Genomic DNA, 26,655 nt, shown 5'->3' with positions numbered 1-26,655 from the left:
GGAGACGAAAGGAAAGTGTTACAGGAAAAAAATGAAGACGGGAAGGAGGAGGGAGGGGGTGGAGGAGGGAAATAAGGAATGGAGGGAAGTGAGTAATTTGTTATTCAACGCCGAAATCGCAGTTCACCTGCAAAAAGTAGCAGACTTAGTTTTGTTACTATTAAAAACAGTCTTGATCACGATTTATTTATCAAGGTGACCGGTTTCGACCACTACTGTGGTCATCTTCAGACCATTGAGTAGGAACCTCTTTCCGTTGGAGAATCACTACAGAAAGAGGTTCCTACTCAATGGTTTAAAGATGACCACAGTAGTGGTCCAAAGCGGTCACCTTGATAAATAAATCATGATCAAAACTGTTTTTAATAGTAAATATTTGTAAGACATTGATCACTGCCTCTCTCATAATGTATTCAAAAGTAAGCAGACTTAGTATTTAAAATTAGAGAACGACCGTATTGTTTGTTGGAATATCGTATGAATTGAAACAAGTTCTCTATAATTAAGTATCTATATTGAACGGCATAGATACCTTCATTCATTCACTATAAGATGCAGCGATTTCCTCTTGTGTACGTATACCTCAACCGCAAGCTGTATAATTACGTGTCTGTGCAGGACGGCCACGGCAGATACGCTCGCCGCCTGCCCGCTTCCGTGGGCAGTGGAGCACGGGCGGTCAGGCCGATCCACTACGTGGAGATGGACAACGAGAAAGGTGAGTGTCCTGGCTGGCAGCAACGAATCCTCACCACTGCACAGGCGTGGGAGACTGTACTGTAACAGGAAAAAGTAACGTAAAGTCGCACGACATAGTTCGCTGAGAGACCCCAAGGGATAGGTTCAGCCGCAAAGTCGGAAAGGGTTGTCTTCCGACGCACGTGTGGTCCCTTTCCTTACGGATACACTATGTGGTCAAAAGTATCCGAACGCCTGGCTGAAAATGCTGGAACTCAGTGTGATGCTGGCCCACCATTAGCCTTGATGACAGCTTCCACTCTCGCAGGCATACGTTCGATCAGGCGCTGGAAGGTTTCTTGGTGAATGGCAGCCCATTCTTCACGGAGTGCTGCACTGAGGAGAGATATCTATGTCTGTTGATGAGGCCTGGCACGAAGTCGGCGTTCCAAACATCCCAAAGGTGTTCTGCAGAGTTCAAGTCAGGACTCTGTGCAGGTCGGTCCATTACAGGGATGTTATTCTCGTGTGAGCACTCCGCCACAGGCCGTGTATTATGAACAGGTGCTCGATCATGTTGGAAGATGCAGTCGCCATACCCGAATTGTTCAACAGTGGGCAGCACGAAGGTGCTTAAAACATCAGTGTAAGTGAGAAAAAGTTTAGGAAATATTACCAATTGCGTTCAAAGTTTAGTGGAAGTCGCTAACTGCTCTAATTATCAAACACTGGGTGGATGTAGTAGTCTAGGTAGTTTCCGTTCTGTTTTGAGCAAAAGCCAGTTTTTCACGCATTTCGATGACGTCATATCTCGTGAATTGTGTCGCACAATGATATAACTTGGTTGGTACGGTACATTCAGCGGTACATGTGGATACTACCTGCAAAATGCGTTGCGAGCAGAGTTAGTAGTAAAGTAATAAATTAAAAACTTCATACATGTTATGAAGTTTTACTATATGACCATCAAAAATGTATGATAAACTTTAAACGTTTCATCATTTCGGGGGGAAAAATAATCGTAAAGGTGTGGAATTATGTATAAAGTTTGTTCGAATTCGCTAAGTGTTCTCACTCTGGATTACTCTGCCAATAAAGTCCGTATATTTGCGCGTCATCAGTTACACTGCTTCGAGACATATACGCACTTTTTAGCTGTTACACTTGTCTCAGGTACTGTGTTAGATCTTTAACAAAAGATTCTACGTCTTAATGAGTAGTTTACGATAGCATTTTTCATTTTTAAAGTCGGTCAGCAATTATATAAAAAGGAACATTAACAGTCACAACCCCAAGATACTTATTTTTATGAGGTTACCCGTTTCGGTCTGTTTCAGACCATCTTCAGACCTGCCACCATGATAGTAGCCGGCGGCGGTGAAGAGAGCTAGAGTTATGTCTCCACGAACGTCAAGTGCATGCAGATAGCGTTCGTGGTGACATAGCGCTTGCTCCTTCCACCGCCACCTGCTACCATCATCGTGGCGAGACTGAAGATGGTGTGAAACGGACCGAAACCGGTAACCTCTCAAAAAAAGAAGTTACTTGCGGTTGTGACTGTTCATGTTCATTTTTAAGCAATAAAAAATCACTGTTCTCCAAGAGGATAGTTCTCAAAAATTGCCAATAATTATATGAAAATCATATTTCTTTGGCCCCTGGAAGCCATTAGATAGGCAACCTGCAAGAGGCACCCTGCGCCTTGAATCGGTTTAGCCGTTTAGTGCTACAGATTTCGGACTTACGTTTACAGTACTCTTGTTATAAATGTGTAAACTCTTGCTGAAGTTATGTCACAAAGTCGACACTAGAACCTTGGTTTGTTGGAAGAAATCAACTGATGTCTTAAGGCAGGACAAAAAAAATTTACGTTTTTGAGTCATAGACTGACGCAAACTAGGCGAGTCACTGCCGCGAAGAACAGCGCGTATGGAAATTAAGATCGACGCTTTGTCGACCGTCGAGAAACGTATTAGCGTGGTAAGGAGCGAACGTTACTTCTGTATGTAACGTCACATCAGATCAGTAACGACGAACAAAGACAAAATTGTCTCAAAAATAACAAACACAATCAGATTACCGTTTCAAAATCCAGGTTCAAGTTTTATTTGAGAATCGGAGTACGGACGTTCGAATGAGAAGCCACGAACCACTCATTTAGCTGCAGGAAGGCATATTTATTTCTTGCGCATCCCGTTGCGGTGCCCTCGTCCTTCTACGCCTCTCCCGGTCGCGAGTATCAGCCATAAATGCCACACATTCCCTAAGCCTACAATCAAAGGCTTCAAACGTTTCCCTGTCGAGGCACCTTCGTTCTGGAAATCTCCTCCGGCTGAGCGCGAGCGCTATTACCGTCAGCTAATCCATACATTAAATGGACATCTGCCATCCGAGCATTTGTCTGCACTGCCAGTGCACGAGCCGTGTCTGTGATTAACTCTGTGCAGGAACTCGTGCGCTTGCAACGGTCGTACTGTTCCCTGAAACAGTTGACGTTACCTGTCAACAAGCAATGACGTGCGTCGCATGGCAACACGGACATGCAAAACTAAACACTGGCGGTACACAACGTAACCAGACGTCACCAAGAGTGCATATTCCCCATGATTCTAACGTTCTGTTCCTCTGTGTTTCCGGTGATTAATGAGCTGGAGACAATGAGCTGCAACATGGAAACAAAGCGTTTCCAGACTCGTTTCCATATGACAATTTCTTCGCCTACGTGTGAGGAATGTGTCCTGCAATTTGTGCCGTACATCTTTGTTATACCCTGTATTTTACTAATCGTGTAATAGTGGTAGTGAGAACAACAATTATAACTGACTATAAAACAACTGGGAAACAAACCTCAGAATGTATATCCACAAATTAGACGTACATACAGCTGATTGTAATTGCGTCACATGTGTACAGCTAAGCACGGGAAATCGTCTTTGAGCATATAATGTGTAGATTTTAACTACGATTGGCATACAATTGCAAATTATATCATTCTTTGCTGTTCATTTATAATTGCATGTAAGAAAATAGTGCGTATCGTGTTGATATTTATAAAATAGTGTCACACATAAGTATCAATACGGAACTTCTTTACAAATCTCAGGGAATAAACCATAATCAAGACAAGAAAATGTCTGAGTAATATATTTTATACTGATTGCAGTGATAAAGACGTACATAGTGTCACGCCTCGAAAATAGTAACAAAGTAATTAGTATCAAAGTATAACTGACTCTATACAGCAAACCATAAAATTGTCCTGAAAACTTCAATTGAAAGGATTAGCAAAAGCATAACATATCATTTTGCAAAACTTAACATTTTGTAACGCAGCATTAACAACAGAATGTCAGCATAATTGAAACTGAAATAAAATTATAAAGCGTAAAAGTTTTGATGCTAACAAGCTCAGCATTAAGCACTGCTGTAAATGAATGCACCGTGTTTGTGGAGTAATGGCAGCCCATTCTTTATCTCAAGAGCCAAAACCAAAGAAGATAGTGATGTAGGACGCTCGGGTGTGGAGCTAAGTCGACATTCTGACTTTTCCCTGAGGTTTTCCACTAGGGTGAGGTCGGGACTCAGGGCAGGTTAGTCCGTTTCAGCAACGTTATCCTCCATAAACTATGGCCTCACAAGTGCTGATTTATGACAGGCTGACACAAATCATCATCGTTTCCGAACTCTTCGTCTGCTGAACGCAGTACACAGTGCTGCAAAATCAGTTGATATCCTTCAGTATTTAACTTTTTCTGAAGCGAAATTTAGGTACCACACCTACTACGAGAAGCATCCCCGTACCGCAACACGCTTCCTCCGTACTTCAACATTGGCACTACACTTCGACCTTTGGAAGGACAAGGTGTCAACTAACACTTAATTCGTTTGGTGTAAATTTATGTCAAAGTTTCATTAACTCATTATCTGTAAAGAGTATTTACAATAACATTGTAATAAAAGTTCAACATAACTGTATTAACCTTCCCCCTAGCTCATTCTTTGTAAAAATAATGTTGCAAACAATCTCTGAAAAGTACAAGAAATCGGTATCTGATCATGAAACTTTCTGACAGATTAAAACTGCGTGCCAGACCGAGACTCGAACTCGGTACCTTTGTCTTTCGCGGGCAAGAGCCCTACGGGGTTGTGAGTCGTGCTTGGGTAGCTCAGTCGGTAGAGCACTTTCCCGCGAAAGGCAAAGGTCCCGAGTTCGAGTCTCGGTCAGGCATACACTTTCAATCTGACAGGAATTTTCATATCAGCGCACACTCCGCTGCAGAGTGAAAATCTCATTCAGAAAGCATCCCCCAGGCTGTGGCTAAGTCATGTCTCCGCGATATCCTTTCTTCCGGGAGTGCTAGTTCTGCAAGATAAGCAGAAGAGCTTCTGTGAAGTTTGGAAGGTAGGAGACGAGGTACTGGCATAATAGAGCTGTGAGTGCGGGTCGTGAGTCGTGCTTGGGTATCTCAGTCGAAAGCCGGCACGGTAGCTCATCGTTTTCGGTCAGAGGGTTTAGCTGCCCTCTGTAGTACAAAAACTGAGTTGATGGATAAGACCCTTGGGACGTCCGCCCCGAACAAATAGAATGAACAAAAAACATGTCGGTAGAGTACTTGCCCGCGAAAGGCAAAGGACCCGAGTTCAGGTCTCTGTCCGGCACACAGTTTTAATCTGTCAGAAAGTTTCATATCGGCGGACACTCCGCTGCAGAGTGAAAAACTCATTCAGGTATCTGATCATGCTGCTCAAGATCTCAAGCACTTTCCCTCGTCACTTACCTCAACGCTTGTTTTTTCAGTCAATTTATACGAGGGTCGGTCAAAAAGTAATGCCTCCAATTTTTTTTCTACTTAAAAAAATTAAGTTAAGTGAAAAATTTGAATTTGGCGCCATTCCTCAAACCTTCTTCTGCAATCCACTGCAGTAGTAACTATCTGTGTCAACAGGTGGCAGCACAGCAGAAGTTTGTAAGATGGCCGACATCGATGTTCGTTTGAGACAGCGTTGTGTGATTGAATTCTTGAATGCAGAAGGTGAAACGCCCACACGCATTCATGAAAGACTGAAGAAGGTGTATGGTGTTGTGACAGTGGATGTCAGCACTGTTAGACGATGGGTTCGTCGTTGTAAGGAAGCTGAAGGGCAAACACCATTGACTGACGAAAAGCGGAGCGGCAGGCCGGTGAGTGCAGTGACTCCACACAACATTCAGCAAGTTGATGACATCATTCGTGGTGACCGTCGGGTGACTGCAGATGAAGTGTGTCGCATTATTTCTCTTAGTAAAGGCAGTGTCATCACGATTATTAAACAATTGGGGTACTCAAAAGTTTGTGCACGGTGGGTTCCAAGAATGTTAACCGATCAGAATAAAGAGGCAAGGAAAACAATAGCCTCCCAACACTTGCAGCGCTTCCGTTTGGAGGGAGATGAGTTTCTGAAAAAAATTGTGACCGGGGACGAAACATGGGTGCATTTTTTTGAACCCGAATCAAAGAGGCAGTCAATGGAGTGGCGTCACACAAGCTCGCCGAGGAAGAAAAAATTCAAAACTGTGCGATCGGCAGGGAAAGTTATGGCAACAGTTTTCTGGGATACAGAGGGTGTGATTCTGGTTGATTTTTTGGAGCAGGGATGCACAATAAATTCTGTTCAATACGTCACAACCCTCAAAAAACTTAAAGCACGTCTTCAGCGAGTTCGCCCAACAAAATCAATGGCAGATGTTCTTCTTTTGCATGACAATGCAAGACCACACACCAGTCGTCACACCTCTGACGAGATTGTCAAAATTGGATGGGAAGTTTTGCCTCATCCCCCAAACAGCCCTGACCTGGCACCATCAGACTTCCATCTGTTCGGGCCACTAAAAGAAGCTCATCGTGGGATTCATTTTGAAGATGAGGAGGCCGTCAAAACATCCGTGCGTCAATGGCTTAGGAAGCAGAGCTGTGAGTTTTACCTTGCTGGGATACATGCCCTTGTTCAAAGATGGACCAAAACTGTAGAGATGGGCGGAGATTACATTGAAAAATGACAAAATGATCCTCAATGTTGTGGTTTTCAACCTATGTAATTGCATTTAAATTTCCTGACAATTAAACGTAGAAAAAAAAATAGGAGGCATTACTTTTTGACTGACCCTCGTAAGACCAAAATTCCTTTTTCTTGCTTTTTCTTCCAATGAACAATTTACGTGGTAGATACTTCCTCTGTTTAAATCCTTATGTTTGTTACGATGATAAAATTTGGTTTATGAAAACTAGTAATTATACAAAGACTGAACTTTATCATTACTCATAAGAAAAAGAAAAATAATAAAATATTAAGTCCCATGTGTCAAACAGAAAACTGTCATCCCAACGAATCAAAGCGATATCAGCTGGAACTTTGGCGTTCTTCTCGCTCGGCTGTATCTCCGCAGAATGAAACGTGTGTACGTTCTGCCTGTAGTAGAACTCAGGCACAACATTGTCACTCTAACAGTTTATTCGATTGTGAGTTGGAACGGTGTCAATCCAAAGCTTCGATATGATCGCAGATAACGTTGTCAAGGCATTCGACGAACCCAAACCCTTCCATCGAACTGGCACAGGATATAAATAATTCATCAGTGCATACTACTAATTTCCAGTCACTCCCCGTCCAATGGCATCGTTATTTACACTACTTTAACTGTCGTTTAGTACTGACTACAGAAATTCGACTTGTGGGGAGCTTTTCCACTACTGTACTTTTTGTATCCCGCCTGGAAGGCGGCGCATGCGTCTGCTCCTGAAATCTGATTTTTTTTCCTTTATTGAATTTCCATTCCCCCCCAAGGGGGCGGGCTGGCAGCGGCCTAGTACGCTGCTCTTCAACCGACAGAATTTTTAAAACATAAGAAGATAAGAAACGATAAAAGCAGGTGATAAAACGGTGACGTAAATTGTAAAACGGCGGAAAATTATGGAAAGTTAAAACCCAAAACAAATGGTGGGCAATGATAATAAAATTCACAGCAAGAAGAGAGGGCAAACAGTAGATAGACAATTAAAAACACGGCGGCAGTCTGGTTTCCGTTCGCAAGAGATATAAAAATCACACCCAGCGACTGCATTATGTCCGTTCCCAACACTTCGGAAAAGACGCGCAACACTTAACAATCACTGGAAACACAGCACTAAAAAGTCGGCACGAAGATGACACACCAGAGCCAACGGCAGAAGGGGGGGGGGGAGGAAGGAGGGGGTGAAATCAGACAAAAAAGCGAATGAAAGGAAGCGAACAGGAGCAGGTGAGGCAAAATACGTCGGTACTGCAAGTAGAGCAAAAGTGGTTTTACTATAGTCCAACCCGACTTATAAGGTTGAATACGTAGCTTGGTACAGGTGAGCATGTATGTGTGCAGCAAAAGTACAGATAAGAAAGTCTCAATAGCAAGCTAAGCTAAAGCGATGGTTCTCGGCCGTCTGCTCTTCATGAACTGGGCGAAAAAGAGCGGCGCTCGTTGAGCTGCACAGCGTCGGCTAGGGGGCGCTGTCGCCAGCGAAGATCTTCCGCTCTCGTAGTGCCAACCTACGCTGTGGCATCGGAACTATCGATACCACAGTACCCCATTTGCCCTATGCACAGTCACTGTGCTAAGTGGACTAATGGTAACACTTTGTAAATCACGAATGACTCCTTCCGCAAATTTCATGTGATTTTTTTTACAACTACCCTCTGCAATGCTCCACGGCCCTTCTTCTTTAGCACATGAGATCTGCATAGTCTTGGTTCTGCTGTGGTTGTTCCTTGACATTTCCACCTGACAGTCACATCACCAGCAGATGACCTTCTGCAGCTGCAGGAGGAGGAGGAGATTAGTGTTCAACGGACTAGGGAAGGGTGGAGAAGGAATGCGGCCGTGCCCTTCCGAAGGAACCATTCAGAAATTTCCCTTAATAAATCAGGATGCCCGGACGTGGGTTTGAACGTCGTCCTCCCGAATGCAAGTCCAGTGTGGCAACTACTGCACTATCCCGCTCGGTGACTTTATTAGCTTTAAAAGCGCTGACATTTTCGTAACTCAGGTGGCATCAAATGAGTAGTTCACGTTCGAAGTCTGTGAGCTCTTCAGAGCGACCCATTCTGCTGTAACTGTTTCTCTGTTGGCTGCTCTATACTCCCCGCCTCCTATTGCACTGGTGGCTCCATCACTCGTGACACCTAGTGTTCAGTTCCACACTACCTAGGGGTGCCCTGAGACGGTTGTGCACAGCGAAGTGAAAGACTCGTGCAACAGTGGCCTCTCCCTGTCCGTTGCAGACGAGGACACGCGCATCATCAGCGGCAGCGACGCCAGCCTGGGCCAGTTCCCGTGGCAGGCGGCGGTGCGGCTGGACGGGCGCAGCTTCTGCGGCGGCTCGCTCATCACGCACCACTGCGTGCTCACCGCGGCACACTGCGCCGACGGGTACGTCTACACTTCGCTGTTCCTAATCAACTATCTCTTCCTCTAAAGTAAGTCTGAGATTTATTTTTCTTTTCTGAGCTCCGTTTCACAAGCTATACTTTTTATTTATTTTTTATTTTCTTAGGATTTTTTAGTCAGCATTTTTTCAGACCAACATAGTTCTCTGTCTTGTGCTAGGTTCCTCATCCCTATGTAACTAACAGGCCCAACATTTTCCATAATACGTTTTGAATTTTCGAGTCTCCGTCTGCCCCTTCTGTTTTCCCGTCTATTGGTCCTTACAGGTCCAGATTAATTAGCGTTGGACTTAAGGGTCTTCTTCATTTGCCCCGTACCACTTCCCGATTCCATATTTTATCTGTTAATTTCAGTGCTTCAATTTCTGTCCAACAGCTAAAAATCTTTTTTCTCAGGAACGGGAAGACCGAGTCAAAATTTATGCCACATACTGAGGTCCACAATCCCTTGGCGGTGTAAGAAATTGAAACTTCTAACTCAATGCAATCAAAAGATACGGCTATTTATGCCAAATACACTACTGGCCATTAAAATTGATACACCAAGAAGAAGTGCAGATGATAAACGGGTATACATTGGACAAATATATCATACTAGAACTGACATGTGATTGCATATTCAAGCAATTTGGGTGCATAGCTCCTGAGAAATCAGTACCCACAACAACCGTAATAACGGCCTTGATACCCCTGGGCATTGAGTCAAACAGAGCTTGGATGGCGTGTACAGGTACAGCTGCCCATGCAGCTTCAACACCATACCACAGTTCATCAAGAGTAGTGACTGGCGTATTGTGACGAGCCAGTTGCTCGGCCGCCGTCGACCAGACGTTTTCAATTGGTGAGAGATTTGGAGAATGTGTTGGCCAGGGCAGCAGTCGAATATTTTCTGTATCCAGAAAGGCCCGTAAAGGACCTGCAACATGCCGTCGTGCATTATCCTGCTGAAATATGGGGTTTCGCAGGGATCGAATGAAGGGTAGAGCCACGGGTCGTAACACATCTGAAATGTAACGTCCACTGTTCAAAGTGCCGTCAATGCGAACAAGAGCTGACTGAAACGTGTAACCAATGGCACCCCCTACCATCACGCCAGTATGGCGATGACGAATACACGCTTCCAATGTGCGTTCACCGCGATGTCGCCAAACACGGATGCGACCATCATGATGCTGTAAACAGAACCTGGATTCAACCGAAAAAATGACGTTTTGCTATTCGTGCACCCAGGTTCGTCGTTCAGTACTCCATCGCAGGCGCTCCTGTCTGAAGCAGCGTCAAGGGTAACCGCAGCTGATAGTCCATGCTGTTGCAAACGTCGTCGAACTGTTCGTGCAGATGGTTGTTGTCTTGCAAACGTCCCCATCTGTTGACTCAGGGATCAAGACGTGGCTGGACGATCCGTTACAGCCATGCGGATAAGATGCCTGTCATCTCGACTGCTAGTGATACGAGGCCATTGGGATCCAGCACGGCGTTCCGTACTACCCTCCTGAACTCACCGGTTCCATATTCTTGTAACAGTCAATGGATCTCGACCAACGCGAGCAGCAATGTCGCGATACGATAAACCGCAATCGCGATAGGATACAATCCGACCTTTATCAAAGTCGGAAACGTGATGGTACGCATTTCTCCTCCTTACACGAGGCATCACAACAACGTTTCACCAGGAGACGCCAGTCATCTGCTGTTTGTGTATGAGAAATCGGTTGGAAACGTGCCTCATGATACCACGTTGTACGTGTCGCCACCGGCGCCAACCTTGTGTGAATGCTCTGAAAAGCTAATCATTTACATACCACAGCATCGGCGCCAACCTTGTGTGAATGCTCTGAAAAGCTAATCATTTACATACCACAGCATCTTCTTCCTGTCGGTTAAATTTTGCGTTTGTAGCGCGTAATCTTCGTGGTGTAGCAATTTTAATGGCCAGTAGTGTATTTTGATATTTGATAACTCATTCATCAAAACCTAGCTACTTCTCATTGACCTAGAATCTTGAAATTCGGCAAGCAGCGGTTTTTCACCGTACAGTTACAGGAACAAACCGAAAGGGTGGATTTGTATTTATATTACCCAAACAAAAAAGTTTTTCACATTTATTATCTAACTGTCCGTCTCTCCATCCGTCCGTTAAGACACCTTTTCCTCAGAAATGGGTAGCGTATCGAGTGAAAATGTATGTCACATAGTAGGGTACATAGTGCCTTGTCGTCGTAATAAACACAAGTTTCTAAGTCAACCCAATCAAAAGATACGGCCATGTATGTTACGTGTTTTAATACTCGCAAACTCATTCATCAAAACCAATAAAGTACTTCCCCTTGGCCCAGAATTATGAAATTTGGCAGGAAGCAAGGTATCACGGCAAAAGTGAAGATTGGTTCAAATGGCTTCTAGCACTATGGGGCTTAATATCTTAGGTCATCAGTCCCCTAGACTTAGAACTTTTTAAACCTAAGGACACCACACACATCCATGCCGAGGCAGGATTCGAACCTGCGACCGTAGTAGCAGTGCGGTTCCGGACTGGAACGCCTAGAACCACTCGGCCACCGCGGTCGGTCAAAAGTGAAGAAAAGAATCGAAAATCTTGAATTGGTAACTATACCACAAGGAAAAACTATTTGTTTATTATTTGCCGTCCGGATGTGTGTCCATCCATCGTAACAGACGGAGCCCTTCCTCTCAGGAACGTCTAGACGTATCAAGTTGATATTTATGCCACACGCTGAGATCTATAGTCCTTGGCGGTGTAAAAACTTTAAGCTTTAAATCAATGAAATCAATACATTAGCCATTAATGTTGTATATTCTCACTCGCAAACACATTAATAAAAATATAGGGTAGTTATCGTTGGCCTAGAATCGTAACATTTTGCAAGAAGAAAGGCTTCATAGTAGGAGTAACGGGAAAAAACGGAAATTGTTAATTTATAATTACATACACGAAAAAAGTCAATTGTTATCCGACTGTCTTCGTCCGTCCGTCTGTTAAGATCTTTCTTTCTCAGGAACGGGTAGACGTGTCAAGGTGACATTTATATCACATACAAAACAAACTCACTCTTTAAAACCTATAAGGTTCATTTACTGAAGAAAACTTTCTTGGTCTGTGATAGTCTCCTTCCGATAGCTTTCTTACTCCGACCTCTTTGACGCCACAGTTACCAGTGAGGTGTACCTTCAGAAGCTTCAGACATCCATTTTACCTGCCATCCGAGACTTGTATGGAGAAGGAAGAGTTTACTTCCAACAACATGGTGCCCCAGCCCACTACCAAAATCGTGTTAGGGAGTATGTCGACGAAAATCTACCAGGAAGATGGGTAGGCTGTAGAGGTGCCGTGGAGTATCCACAGCGTTCCCCAGACCTAACTCCTCTGGACTTTTACCTGTGAGGACCACTAAAGGACGTCGTTTATCGACAAAAGCCACGCACATTCGATGAAATTCGAGAATCCATCCTACATTCATGTGCAAATATCCAACTGAACACGTTGCAGTCAGTAGTTCGTTCTGCAGTTCGGCGGAATCGTTTGTGTCTGGATGTTAATGGTGACCATTTCGAACACCTACAGTGATTTCTTTAAGTTGGACTTTAAGCTACACTTTCACCAAAAATGAGACAAATCCGTCAATTAGTTTGCAAGTTATGTACTTTTAAACAGTGTATACATTTTTGGACCCCTCTGTACATAAAAGGCAACGTCCAGATGACTGCCTCATCCTCGCCCATCCCAAACCACTAAGGACAGAAACATGAAATTTGTAGGTGTTGATCTAATACTGTAGGCGTCGTTCAAAAAGGGATCTTTCGAAATTCCACCCCTAAGGGGGTAAAGGAGGATACGTCGCTACGAAGACAGTTTTGAAGCTAGACCAACAAAAATTGGTATCTGATTTCTCAGTCAGAGATAAAAAAATACGTGATTCAGTATTTTCGGAAATTTAATCCCTGTGGGGGTGCATTAGTGGACGAAGATTTCTTAAATTAAATCATTATTAAAGAACTACTAAAGCATTTTAAGATACATATATGGTATCTCGGTTACGAATAAAAATACGTGGTTTATAGGTTTTGGAAATTCAATCCCTAAACTGATGAAACAGAGGATGAAACGTTTTATGAGATATTTCATTGTTAAAGCATTTTTAAAGCTAAATCATGAAAATTGGTATTTGGCTTCTTTTTTAGAAATAAAAAGATAGGTTTTTCACTCTCTTTGGAAATTCAGTTCCGAAGGGGGTCAAAATAGGGGATAAAAGTTTTATGAAATTATTTCATTATGAAAGAGCTTTCAGAGCTAAATTTATGAAAATTTATATTTAGCTTCTCTGTTCGAAATAAATAAATATGCGTTTCACCCCTTTTTGGTAACTCGACTCCGAAGGGGATGCAATTTTTAAAGAAAGCATTTCGTTATATTAAAAAAATTAAGAGTAAATGAACTATAATGGTATTTCACTTTTCAGTTAGATATAAAGAAATACGTATTAGAGGTGAAAAAATTTTCTATGGGAATATCAGCACGAGAACGCAAAAGGGTTGATTAACAAAAACCATTCCGAAACAATCATGTTTTTATGGCCTTAATTAGCGAGAAAAATTTTGGAAGGTGTTGCAATGTGTGAACACAATAAAAATTCGATAAACAATACAAAAATCTGTGCAAACAACGGAGTCTACGTGAGTGAAGCAGAGGGGGCTAACCTAGTAGTGCATAAAGTCAGAATGTGTCACTGGCCCATCGCTCTGTAATACAAGTTGGTCCATATACGTACATTACGTAAACGTGATTTTCTCGTAACTTCTTTTATCTTTGTTTTCTGCTACCATAAAACTAACGTTCTGGCTATCTCCACCTCTCCCCTTGCACACCACATCCAGGAAAGTCGTTGGTCGCAAAAATGTGCGCCTTTCACGATCTATGACAATTTAACCCATTACGCGGTGACTCCGCGTTACTAGAAGTCGCTCTAACAGTTTCGTATTCCATTTATATTCTCTCCAGAAGATCCGGAGATGACATTCAGTTCCATTCATTACATTTCATCGGTGGGTAAAATAAAAGACAAATGATCACGACAACTTCGCAGTGCTTTCTTTCGTTCTTTACTCACGTACTTATTCAAGACCATTTGGTGTAACGTGACGTTTGTCCACAGGGTCACGGACTTCGCCATATCCCTGGGCACGCTGTCGTCCGCTCAAAACGCAGAAGGAGCCGTGACGGTGACGTCAAACCACGCCGTCGTCCACCCGGACTACTGGTCGGACGGCAGCACCACCGACAACGACGTCGCGGTCGTCCATCTTTCCGAGATGGTCATGCCAAACGGTAAGGCTCACTACTTGCCTTACAGCCGTCAACTATTTGTTTCTTTTGAACTACTCGCACAGCGCTTATTTTTTCGTTTGCCCAGACTCGGATAAAAATTGCGGGTTGTTTTATTGATTTAATAAGCTGTTTGAGCTACTAGGGTTACTGAAAATCATGATACAGCTGCTTATCGCTTGAAAGTGTTGTTAATAAAATTCTCTATTTAATCTAGACTGAACTGCATGTGACTGCTTTAGTCTTCGATAAAAATTGCATCTGACTGCGTATTGAACTGAAATGAACTTTATCTGACTGCATGAAAATATTGTTGGAAAATTAATAGTCATAATACATATCTGACTGCATGAAAGTTTAGTGGTAAAAATAAATGAAAGCCACCAACCTGCATCTGACTGCGCCTGCGGACTTAGCTCGTGCACTCCTTCCCGTTTAGCCGACAATAAAACGTATATTCAACTCAAGCCGTAGTGGAATGGCATAAAATTGTCATTATAGATAACTTTGCTCATTTTGGCCCTGTTTGTTAATTAATAAAAAGTCTCTCCTGATCTGAATAATTTGCCAACTGTGCAATGGCATATAGATTATTTTGCTCTCATAAATGAAATTATTAGCTTCACTCATGGGAACTTTACTTTAATGTACCTTTTGGTTCAATGCAAGCACAGGATGCGGAGAACGACATACGGTGTGAGATGAAACTCTAATTTTATCTAAAAAATATTTATTGCACATACTTTTAAGGCACATGTGAAAAACTAAAAAAAACTTCTATAGCATGGATTTACGAGAAAGTTTCACAAAACGCTTAATGCATCAACAATGGGATTTCTATCTAGCTTTTAGACATTATTTAACCACAGAAAACCTATTTCATTAATTATTATGTCTAGTTTCCCCAGGTATATGCCGAGTTTCGCTCAATATATAGCTTATTATGTGCGTACCGCCAGTTCTTACTTTGATGCTATCACGACCCGGCTGCCTCCTGCAGGCCTCTAGCTCCGACTCGAAACACGTCAGCTGTCTCTGCGCATCTCCTCACCACTATTCAAACTTTTACCGCGTGCATCTATTTCTGTTAGCTGTCAAAGATCTTACTACTCGAAGATGCACTACTCGTCCAACCTTACGGTTGGGAACTATCGACATTTTTCACTTGCTCTATCCTGATCGAATCTCAGCACATACCTTTCAAGCTTTAAGAGTACTTCTTTTGCCAGCGTCTTCTAATGACTGTATGACAAACGATAATGCAGCAGGCCTAAGCTGTGTCAGTGCTGTGCTCGAAAAGTAAGTCTTAAGCGGACGCGTCGGCTCAGCATCCGGTACCTCTTTTCAAGTCATACTGTGGAAACCCGTCAGGTCTTTTAGCTGGTTTTACGAGGTATAGTGTTTGTTCATTTCCTGCCCACCAAAAGGGGACGAATTCGAAGATTTCTATGTAGCGATATGAGTCAAATGGCTCTAAGCTCTACGGTTCAAATTCAAATGGCTCTGAGCACTATGGGATTTAACATCTGTGGTCATCAGTCCCCTAGAACTTAGAACTACTTAAACCTAACTAACCTAAGGACATCACACACATCCATGCCCGAGGCAGGATTCGAACCTGCGAGCGTAGCAGTCGCGCGGTTCCGGACTGAGCGCCTAGAACCGCGAGACCACCGCGGCCGGTAAGCTCTACCGGACTTAACATCTGAGTTCAGCAGTCCCCTAGACTTAGAACTACTTAAACCTAACTAACCTAAGGACATCACACACATCCATGCCCGAGGCAGGATTCGAACCTGCGAGCGTAGCAGTCGCGCGGTTCCGGACTGAGCGCCTAGAACCGCGAGACCACCGCGGCCGGTAAGCTCTACCGGACTTAACATCTGAGTTCAGCAGTCCCCTAGACTTAGAACTACTTAAACCTAACTAACCTAAGGACGTCACACACGTCCATGCCCGAGGCAGGATTCGAACCTGCGAGCGTAGCAGTCGCGCGGTTCCGGACTGAGCGCCTAGAACCGCAAGACCACCGCGGCCGGTAAGCTCTACGGGACTTAACATCTGAGTTCAGCAGTCCCCTAGACTTAGAACTACTTAAACCTAACTAACCTAAGGACATCACACACATCCATGCCCGAGGCAAGATTCGAACCTGCGACCGTAGCAGCCGCGTGGTTCCGGACTGAAGCGCCTAGAACGGCTCGTCCACTGCGGCCGGCTCTATATAACAAATAGTACATGAATACCTTATTTCCTTCCATTGAACAATATCCGATCCTCTACTTCGCTTTCAAATAAACTAAGATACATTCATTATCCAAACTATTCGTCAATGAACAAATGAATGAAGCCGAAAATTTTATTTCCGACGAAGTTACACACTGTGAAGAAACTGTCTAACTTTGGTGCTATCGGAATAGCTACATTTCACATCGATAGGTTAAATTTCATTCGAGTGGGTAGAGCATTTCGCTTGAATTAGCTTGTTGTGTTGTTAAAAGTTCAAGTTTTGTAATAGCTATCATCAAAGTGATTGATTAACATTCACAGTCAGGGATACCCTTAAGACACCCAGCCACTAAATCTGTTATATGAAAAATATACACGGGTTCATATACGATAATGTAACTTTGACTGTTTGAGAGAAAATTGAACTAAATTTTGCACATGTTGTCATTATGTTATTGGTTTTTTCCAATTTTTTTGTCAAACAATTTGTTCAGGACGTTGCTGGACCTTTTGGAACACACGCTATCTTATGAGGAACACTTTCTCAAATGTTAATTTACTTCTGAGTAATTAGAGAAACAAATCTGTGTACCCGTTCTTTAATATCAGTCTTAGAACTCTCTCAAAAAAAATTTTAAGTTTGTGATGTACAACAACATTTATTTCACAATAATTTGAATAAATTAGACAGTAATGTACTTTGAAAAATTCTAAACTCTGCAGATTTGTTCTCTGATGTCAGGAATTAACACAATATCGCAAACAAGACAGACTCGATTAGAAAAGGGGGTGTGGCACTACGCTTTGGTTCAAACCAGAAGGTTTTTACATCATACGTAGCACGAAATAAAATCTGAAAATTGGAGACAATATTTCTAATGTACTACAGAAATAGATGCTTCCAAAAAAAGAAAAAATCTGCGTTCTTGACGAATTTTAGATACACCCCCCCCCCTCCCCCCCCGCAACGAATACGGATAGCTGTGGGTGCTATAGCATCATCTCCCGGTGACAACCGTAACTGAACAGGCTAAGTGTTGTGGAAGTAAACAAGCATTAGTGTGGAAAGAACTTCGCACTACCTCTCACACTTATCAAATTGTCAAGATTTCTTTTCTTTTTCCTTCACCATTGCAACTATGTGACACTCTTCTTCCAAACAAAAACGAAATACAGTTGTATGTTTGTTTACTTGCAGACGTAATAAACGTCATTCGGCTGCCGTCTGCATCTCAGGTGAACGACACGTTCGCCGGCCTGACGGCGGTGCTCAGCGGCTGGGGAAAGCTGTCTGACGGTGAGTGATCGACCGACTGCACGTTTCCGTGCTAAACAGCTGGCCTTACCTTAGCCGAAGCAAACTGACCTTTGGCGACACCAAATCATACGTAAACGCAGCAGCCCCCTAACAACTGTAACTACTAAAATGTGTCTTACTTTCGTCTCCCTGTTGTGCAGAAAGCAACTCAGTGAGCCCCACGCTGCAGTTCACTGAACTGACCATCATCGAAAACTCCGAGTGCGAGGCTGCTTTTCCGGGCGCCATAAGCAACGACCACATCTGCACCAAGGGAGCTACCAACGAGAGTCCTTGCAATGTAAGTTAAGTTCATTTTTGCTTCTTGTTTTTACAGAATTCGAAAATCTGGGAGGCATTTACCTGATCGTTTAGAGCAAAGCGAGATCGCTAGCTTGCGAGACGAAGAGAGGAGCCTCAATCGAATCAAATCCGCACGCCGGATCAACGGTTGCCGTAAACATTTTAACCTCACAGTGTAAACAGGACAAAGTGATGTGACGACCTGAAACAGAGGGATTCAAGTGTGAAGCATTCTGGGAGTCGTCCACCTTGCACATTTCTATACGTGTGCCAGTTTACAAATCAGCGACTAGTCCGGTCTTTCCTGTGGTTCAAAACTTGTAACGCTTACTGATGAAATAAGACTGTCAAACAAGGATCCAGACACAACCTTAGCAAGTACTCTTCAGACGACAGCTGAAAACGCCTACAAGTTATTCACAGCTAACAGTTTGTCTTAATCTCTAAAAGACTCATATTATGCAATTACAGACAAGCAAGAATGACCCTCTGGCATCAGAAGCAGACTTTAATGGTAATACACAAAGTGAAAAACTAAGCAAACATCCTCGAGATTCAGCCTTGGCGTAAACTAATCAAAACCTCAATTCAGCATGCTTTGCCCTTAGAAGCATCTGTCATTGTGTTTTCCTAAAGACAAGAGGGTTGGCTTGTAATGAATTTTATCACGATTTGTTGTTCTATAAAATTATCTTCCGACGCAGTGCACCTAAAGCAAGTAAAGTGTGTATTCACCAGAAACGAGCCGTAAGACTGCAGTGTACAGCTGACCGCACTTCCTACAGAAACATTTTTAAGGTTCTTTCTGTTCTTTTTCACTTCAAAAAATACCTACACATTAACGGTTTTTGTTCCTAACACCAACAAAAAATGTTTGAACTTAACTGCGAGCTTCTATTTACTGTCATCTACACAATCATCAGACACAAAAACGATTGTCTATAGTCTCTGTTTCGACTTTTTTTGTGGTTTAAAGTGGGATTATGTTCTCTAGCATGAAGCTATTCAACAAGCTCTAATTCAGTATATATAAAAATCTGGGAATCCCAATCAATTCGAAAGAAAATCAGAGACATACCCCATTAGCTATTCTTTCTACAAATTATCTGAGTATCTAGAGTCAAGGAGTGAAACGATCTTCTACCTACGTGGCAAGTAAGTGTTCCTTACATAGTTGCCACAGTAACATCTAAACAGGACTAGAACTTGTAGGTGTAAGTAAAAAAAATTCAGATGTAACCAAGTAAATATTAAGCTATCCTCAGGACATAAATAGTAGCTATGTAATACAACTGAAGAAGCAGCATCTCTTTCCAAAATAGAAACTGTCTCTAGTTCACTCTCTCTAATTTATTTGATGAAGCTCCAATGGCGTAAGCATGAATAGTAATAGTTCATTACTAATACAGTTAACAGATTCTACTTTCTGTGTCTTGATTGTCTTTTGTTAACCCTCGCAATACCAAGGGCGGGGGGAGGATATTTTATCCCCACCTATTGTCATCTATTCAGTTCCGTTATATTTTAAAATTCTGAAAAAAATATTTATTGTTTTTAATTAATTCTGCTACCAGATTTTTGAGTCAACTTAATCCAGTAGTAGTAGATGTCACTTTTCCCAATGACTGTCACATTCAACATTTTCAGTTTCAGGACCACATTTACATATTTACATCGCTTTAAAATTATGTTTTGAGTAAGAGTCAACAATAATTAACGAAATTTGCACTTTTATAATTTTTATAATGGGCGTTAAGTAACCCCTCTTCGGTAACACACATTATTGAAAGTGCTTTCATATTGGTAGTATGTGCTGAAATATATTTCAGGTTATGGGCCCTACTTATACACCATCATCTCTTTAAAAATGTGTTGTTAATGTAAGTCAACAACAATCACCGAATTCTGCTATAGAAAAAGCGTTGGTATTGTTAGGTTTAATGCAGACCTTGACTCCTTTTACATACGTGAAGGTTTTCCTTTCAGATAGGCAATCCAGAACACGATGAATGAATCAATCTTCTTCACTGACTATTCTGGTTGTGGTCTGAAAGTGGTTTCCTACACAGTTTATGTGAATGCTTGGCGACTTTCCAAAGTCCGGCTCAGGAATGCAACACGCAAACAGTTAAAATAATAATTTTTCGTGATTTGCAGGCAAATTGCATGCAGGAATCCATCCCATTGCATTAAAGTGATGAAGTACAAGCCTCCAGTCTGGAGTGTAAATGTCAGAATCACAATGAGAAATCTCTCATCAGGTTTAACTCTGTAATGAATGCGGAAACTAAAGGCAGCCTAGAAGACGTTGGAAATCACGTCCGCATTTGTGGAACTGCATCGAATCACAGCGAGGAACAATTGAATCACTTGAAGCTACGGAATCTGCTCCTTTACTTAACTTGTGCCGAACTATTGATCATTGTATTTAAAGTGAAACGACTGCTCTAATTTGGACTTTTCTAAGCAACACCAACGCCTTGTGAGATTTGTCGAAAAGCTAAAAGCGTCATGTTATGTTAAAAAATGTCAGAGGAAAGAAGGTTTAGCTGCTGCATTGTGGTGGTGGGGGGTAGGTGGGGGGGGGGGGGGAGGGGCTATTAGGAAACTAAGGAACGACCGGTCGTGAAATCGAAATCACTCTGAAAATCGGATGAAGATTTGCATAGATGTTTTGGGCAGTGTCTCTAGTTGGAGATCATAGAAGCAATTCAGAGGCGGGCTGCTAGATTTGTTAGTGGTAGGTTTGATCATCAGGCGACTGTTACGGAAATGCTTCAGGAATTCGGGTGGGAGTCTATAGAGGAAGGGAGGCGTTCTTTTCGTGTATCGCTACTGAGGAAATTTATAGAACCAGCATTTGAGGCTGACTACAGTACAATTTTACTGCCGCCAACTTATATTTCGCCGAAAGCCCACAAAGATAAGAGAGATTAGGGCTCGTACAGAGGCATACAGGCAGTCATTTTTCCCTCGTTCTCTTTGGGAGTGGAACAGGGGGATGCTACTTGTGGTACGAGGTACCCTCCGCCACGCACCGTATGGTGAATTGCAGAGTATGTATGTAGATGTAGATTTAGTATGCCTGCACTTAGCGTTACATCGCTGTTATCAGTTCTGAGCGCACAGCAAGCGCAAAAAAAACCTAGAAAACATTGAAACTTCCTGGCAGATTAAAACTGTGTGCCCGACCGAGACTCGAACTCGGGACCTTTGCCTTCCGCGGGCAAGTGCTCTACCATCTGAGCTACCGAAGCACGACTCACGCCCGGTACTCACAGCTTTACTTCTTTCTGCCAGTATCCGTCTCCTACCTTCCAAACTTTACAGAAGCTCTCCTGCGAAAGGCAAAGGTCCCGAGTTTGAGTCTCGGTCGGGCACACAGTTTTAATCTGCCAGGAAGTTTCATATCAGCGCACACTCCGCTGCAGAGTGAAAATCTCATTCTAGAAAACATTGTCTTCCGCCAAGTATGGATGCCTAGCAGGAGATATCGCCTGATTTCGTGCAACCCCACCTATTGTAACTGTCATGCAATTTCTTCTTCACGACATTTGTTGGCCGCACACTGCAACAGCAATGAGGATCCTTCCGCAGCATTTTCGATGGTTAGTGTTTGATCACCCACCATACAGCCCGTACGCGGCTCCCTCTTACTTTCATCTCTAGACAATGGGCTGCGGTTCCAGCATAGAAAATTGCCGAAAAGCAAGGGAGGCTGCGTTCTATGACAACGGTACTGGGAAGTTGGTACAACGCTACGACAGATATGTAAGTCGGAGCGACGACTACGTAGACCGGTAACTGGAAGACGTGGCTACCTGTTGCAAACAAAACACTTTCGATATTCATTGTGGTTTCCATTCCGCGACCAATCAGACTTACTTTCCCAATAGCCCCCGTATTGCTGGAGTGTGCCCAGTTTTTGCCACTTGGCTGACGCTGAGCGCGTTCCGTGCGCAGGGCGACAGCGGCGGCCCGCTGGTGATCCAGGAGGCGGACGGCCAGTGGACGGAGGTGGGCGTCGTGTCGTTCGTGTCGGACGACGGCTGCTCGCTGGGCTTCCCGGCGGGCTACGCGCGCGTCACCACCTACCTCGACTGGATCAACGAGAACGCCATCCACGACGGCCTCCGGCAGTGAGTCCGTCTGCGGGTGAGAGGGGGCGCAGCGAACTCTGGGTCACTATTTCTCATTCCTAGAACGCCGCGACGCTCCCTGTTAACCGTAGCTTAATTATGATGTGGCAATGTATACAGATGATTTAACCAGCAATCAATAAAGACGCATAAAGCAATGTGTTCAATGCCATTACCAACATCCACAGTATGCATTACACCACAAACTATAACCAGACCTTCGCATGTGAAGAAATACACAGTACTAAAATTCTACAATAACATTTATGTTTTTCTGTAAACCGACTTTCGGCTTTGTAGACTACTGTCACACAAATTAAGACAGTCCTCACAACAGAGTTTCTAACTGTACAAACACCGTTACTACCAAAGATAGGTGACATGTACACTCCTGGAAATGGAAAAAAGAACACATTGACACCGGTGTGTCAGACCCACCATACTTGCTCCGGACACTGCGAGAGGGCTGTACAAGCAATGATCACACGCACGGCACAGCGGACACACCAGGAACCGCGGTGTTGGCCGTCGAATGGCGCTAGCTGCGCAGCATTTGTGCACCGCCGCCGTCAGTGTCAGCCAGTTTGCCGTGGCATACGGAGCTCCATCGCAGTCTTTAACACTGGTAGCATGCCGCGACAGCGTGGACGTGAACCGTATGTGCAATTGACGGACTTTGAGCGAGGGCGTATAGTAAGCATGCGGGAGGCCGGGTGGACGTACCGCCGAATTGCTCAACACGTGGGGCGTGAGATCTCCACAGTATATCGATGTTGTCGCCAGTGGTCGGCGGAAGGTGCACGTGCCCGTCGGCCTGGGATCGGACCGCAGCGACGCACGGATGCACGCCAAGACCGTAGAATCCTACGCAGTGCCGTAGGGGACCGCACCGCCACTTGCCAGCAAATTAGGGACACTGTTGCTCCTGGGGTATCGGCGAGGACCGTTCGCAACCGTCTCCATGAAGCTGGGCTACGGTCCCGCACACCGTTAGGCCGTCTTCCGCTCACGCCCCAACATCGTGCAGCCCGCCTCCAGTGGTGTCGCGACAGGCGTGAATGGAGGGACGAATGGAGACGTGTCGTCTTCAGCAATGAGAGTCGCTTCTGCCTTGGTGCCAATGATGGTCGTATGCGTGTTTGGCGCCGTGCAGGTGAGCGCCACAATCAGGACTGCATACAACCGAGGCACACAGGGCCAACACCCGGCATCATGGTGTGGGGAGCGATCTCCTACACTGGCCGTACACCTCTGGTGCTCGTCGAGGGGACACTGAATAGTGCATGGTACATACAAACCGTCATCGAACCCATCGTTCTACCATTCCTAGACCGGCAAGGGAACTTGCTGTTCCAACAGGACAATGCACGTCCGCATGTATCCCGTGCCACCCAACGTGCTCTAGAAGGTGTAAGTCAACTACCCTGACCAGCAAGATCTTCGGATCTGTCCCCTATTGAGCATGTTTGGGACTGGATGAAGCGTCGTCTCACGCGGTCTGCACGTCCAGCACGAACGCTGGTCCAACTGAGGCGCCAGGTGGAAATGGCATGGCAAGCCGTTCCACAGGACTACATCCAGCATTTCTACGATCGTCTCCATGGGAGAATAGCAGCCAGCATTGCTGTACTAGTGCCGACATTGTGCATGCTCTGTTGCCTGTGTCTATGTGCCTGTGGTTCTGTCAGTGTGATCGTGTGATGTATCTGACCCCAGGAATGTGTCCCCTTCCTGGGACAATGAATTCACGGTGTTCTTATTTCAATTTCCAGGAATGTAAATATTGTAGGTCTGTACCCAAAAACTCAAAATGCGAATGTTCCAGTTTCAAATTAGTGCAAAACAATAAATATTATGTCATGATATACCGTATTTTTTAGACTAGAGATGGGTCGCTCGCGAACTAACGGGTCCAAAGAAACGGTTCACCAAGATGAACGGAACGAGCGAGGAACGAATTCTAGGGAACTGTCTTTCATAGTTCACTTCAGTCGCGGGTTTCTACTTGTAGTTCCCGGGAACGGTAAACGGTCGGTCTCGTTCCCGCAACGGCACGTCGCCCGGCCTCGTTCCAGCCTCGGTCCCGTTCCCGTCGGTCTCGGTCCCGGTCTCGCTCGGCCGGACTCGCCCTTCCTCGCGTGGCCAGTCTTTGCAGTTCCACTGCCGACTGCTCATAGTTAGTTCGTTATCGAGTTCTTCGTTTCGTTCGCTGCTCAAGCCCATTCTAGATCTGTTTCAAATCTTTTTTGAACACTGAACTTCTGGTTCTTTTCGTATTCTTTTCAGCATCCACGACCGGTAATTAAAACGTATTTTATAATTACGTAAATTACATAAAAACTACATGATATGTAAGACATACTTTTTTCAGGTAACAAAACGGCATATCAGCTTACTTCACTATTTCGATAAACAGCAGAAGAAATACTTGTAAAAAGGCAAGACCTTTCTTGTTATTACACATGGAAGCGAAGTCGGCACGGCACACACGACTGGCCATTTTCCGTCCTTTTTTGATCCAATGTAAAAGGGCATGTTCATTGTTGTGGAAGGCAGACCGACGTACAGCCGAATGAAGCACGCGCTCCATAATCGAGTGTCTGGTGTCAAGTTTTGTAAAGATAACGTGATAACTTCAACAATATCATTTCAGCGGTACAGGGTGGCGCCCGAAAAATCGGCCCCGAGTACTTGACTGCTCATTGTCGCCCATCAATTGTCATCTATTATTTTGAAATTGTTGTTTGCATTAGCTTATTTGTTATTTCCTCACTGCCTAATTATTACATGTTTATCTAGTCTGCTAGTAGCGGTCAACAAATGTGCGTAATTGGCGAGCAGTCTGTACTCGGAGCCGGTTTTTCGTCTTATATAGTTTCACTGCGATCAGCCACATAAAGCTACAGTTGACTAAACGAAAGGTTTTGCAGAATCACAACTTTGTACTCCATGGAGGAGGGAAGTGACCCCTCTTAGCGCCTTCCATCTTCAGTCACCTTGCGACTTATTTTCGATTTTTCATAAGGACCATATACCAAGCACAACTGAATGACGAACGAGTAGAAATGAACGGTTCCCAAGAAAGAGCTATCACCAGTGAACTAGTTCCCAAGGATGAACGAGTTTGTCCACCCCTATTTCAGAATATATGAGTATAAATCCCTAAACCCAATGTCTGACAGACCTAAACGTATTGAACTACACAAGTTACACAGATATTTGTTAAAACGTCCAATACCTAAACGAACTGAAATTGAAATATACAAAAGAACGTATGTACTCATTAACTTTACATTATATCTACTCGAAGATAAAAGAATGTAAGTATAAAGGGGCAAACAGAGTGTCAAGTGAGTACAGGTACAGCCTATTATGTATCTGGAAGAAATCCAGCGGATGGGGAATGTAATAACCTGTGAAAGAAGAGTCGAAGGTAATGTACAATGCAGTGTGAGGAGAGAGACGACCACCTGGCTGCTGCTACTCTTGGAGTGGTAAATAAAAACAACCTATTTCATCATTAAGAATTAAGTCACGACGCTGTAGCAGGACGGATAAGTACGTTGTAGCAGTCTTTGTTTACCTTTGCGATGTCACGTGATCTAGATCGTTGTCATCCCATAACATCAAAGGGCACTACCCCTTATCAATGACATCACCACTGTGACATCATGAGCAACGCCCTCTTTCTCCATGACATCACTTATATGACAGATGGCGGAACATTTAAAAATTAAAGATGGCAGTTGGCAGGAAATTTAAAAATTAAAATGACGTGAATTTAAAAAATAATTAAAATTTAGAATATTAAAAGCTGACAGATGGTGGTAAATTCAAAAATTAAGATTCAAACAATGACAGAGCAAGACAGCAGTAATCGATTACTTATCAAAACCTCCCACTCTCCCTTTCCCCCCCCCCCCTCTCTCTCTCTCTCTCTCTCTCTCTCTCTCTCTCTCTCTCTCTCTCTCTCTTCCCCTCTCACTGACACACACACACACACACACACACACACACACACACACACACACACACACACACACTAAAACACACACACTCACACTATAACAGAAGTATTGGAACAAGTCCACCGTCACCCCACTTTCCGTTGTTGCCTTATTTATTCAATATGGCAGAACCTAGATGTGAGTGATAGATGCAACATCGCAATGACGTCACAGCGAGAAGTTCAAATTTTGGAGGGTAAATAGGTC

The 26,655-nt window shown here is 43.8% G+C and overlaps 1 protein-coding gene across 1 annotated transcript in view; it reads left to right on the top strand.

The window, feature by feature from the left end:
* Positions 1–22,599, top strand: part of LOC126326296 (brachyurin-like) — a 33,561-nt gene extending 10,962 nt beyond the window's left edge. The window contains exons 2-7 of the mRNA XM_049995629.1: positions 619–718; positions 8,968–9,115; positions 14,304–14,476; positions 17,901–17,999; positions 18,161–18,300; positions 22,266–22,599. Of these exons, the coding sequence (XP_049851586.1) occupies positions 619–718; positions 8,968–9,115; positions 14,304–14,476; positions 17,901–17,999; positions 18,161–18,300; positions 22,266–22,445 (840 nt within the window). The 3' untranslated portion in view covers positions 22,446–22,599. The remainder of the gene's footprint in view (positions 1–618; positions 719–8,967; positions 9,116–14,303; positions 14,477–17,900; positions 18,000–18,160; positions 18,301–22,265) is intronic.
* The last annotated feature ends 4,056 nt before the right edge of the window (positions 22,600–26,655 follow it).

This window comes from Schistocerca gregaria, chromosome 2, assembly GCF_023897955.1.
Source record: "Schistocerca gregaria isolate iqSchGreg1 chromosome 2, iqSchGreg1.2, whole genome shotgun sequence".
NCBI lineage: Eukaryota > Metazoa > Arthropoda > Insecta > Orthoptera > Acrididae > Schistocerca > Schistocerca gregaria.
This window is presented reverse-complemented; position numbering and strand designations above follow the sequence as displayed.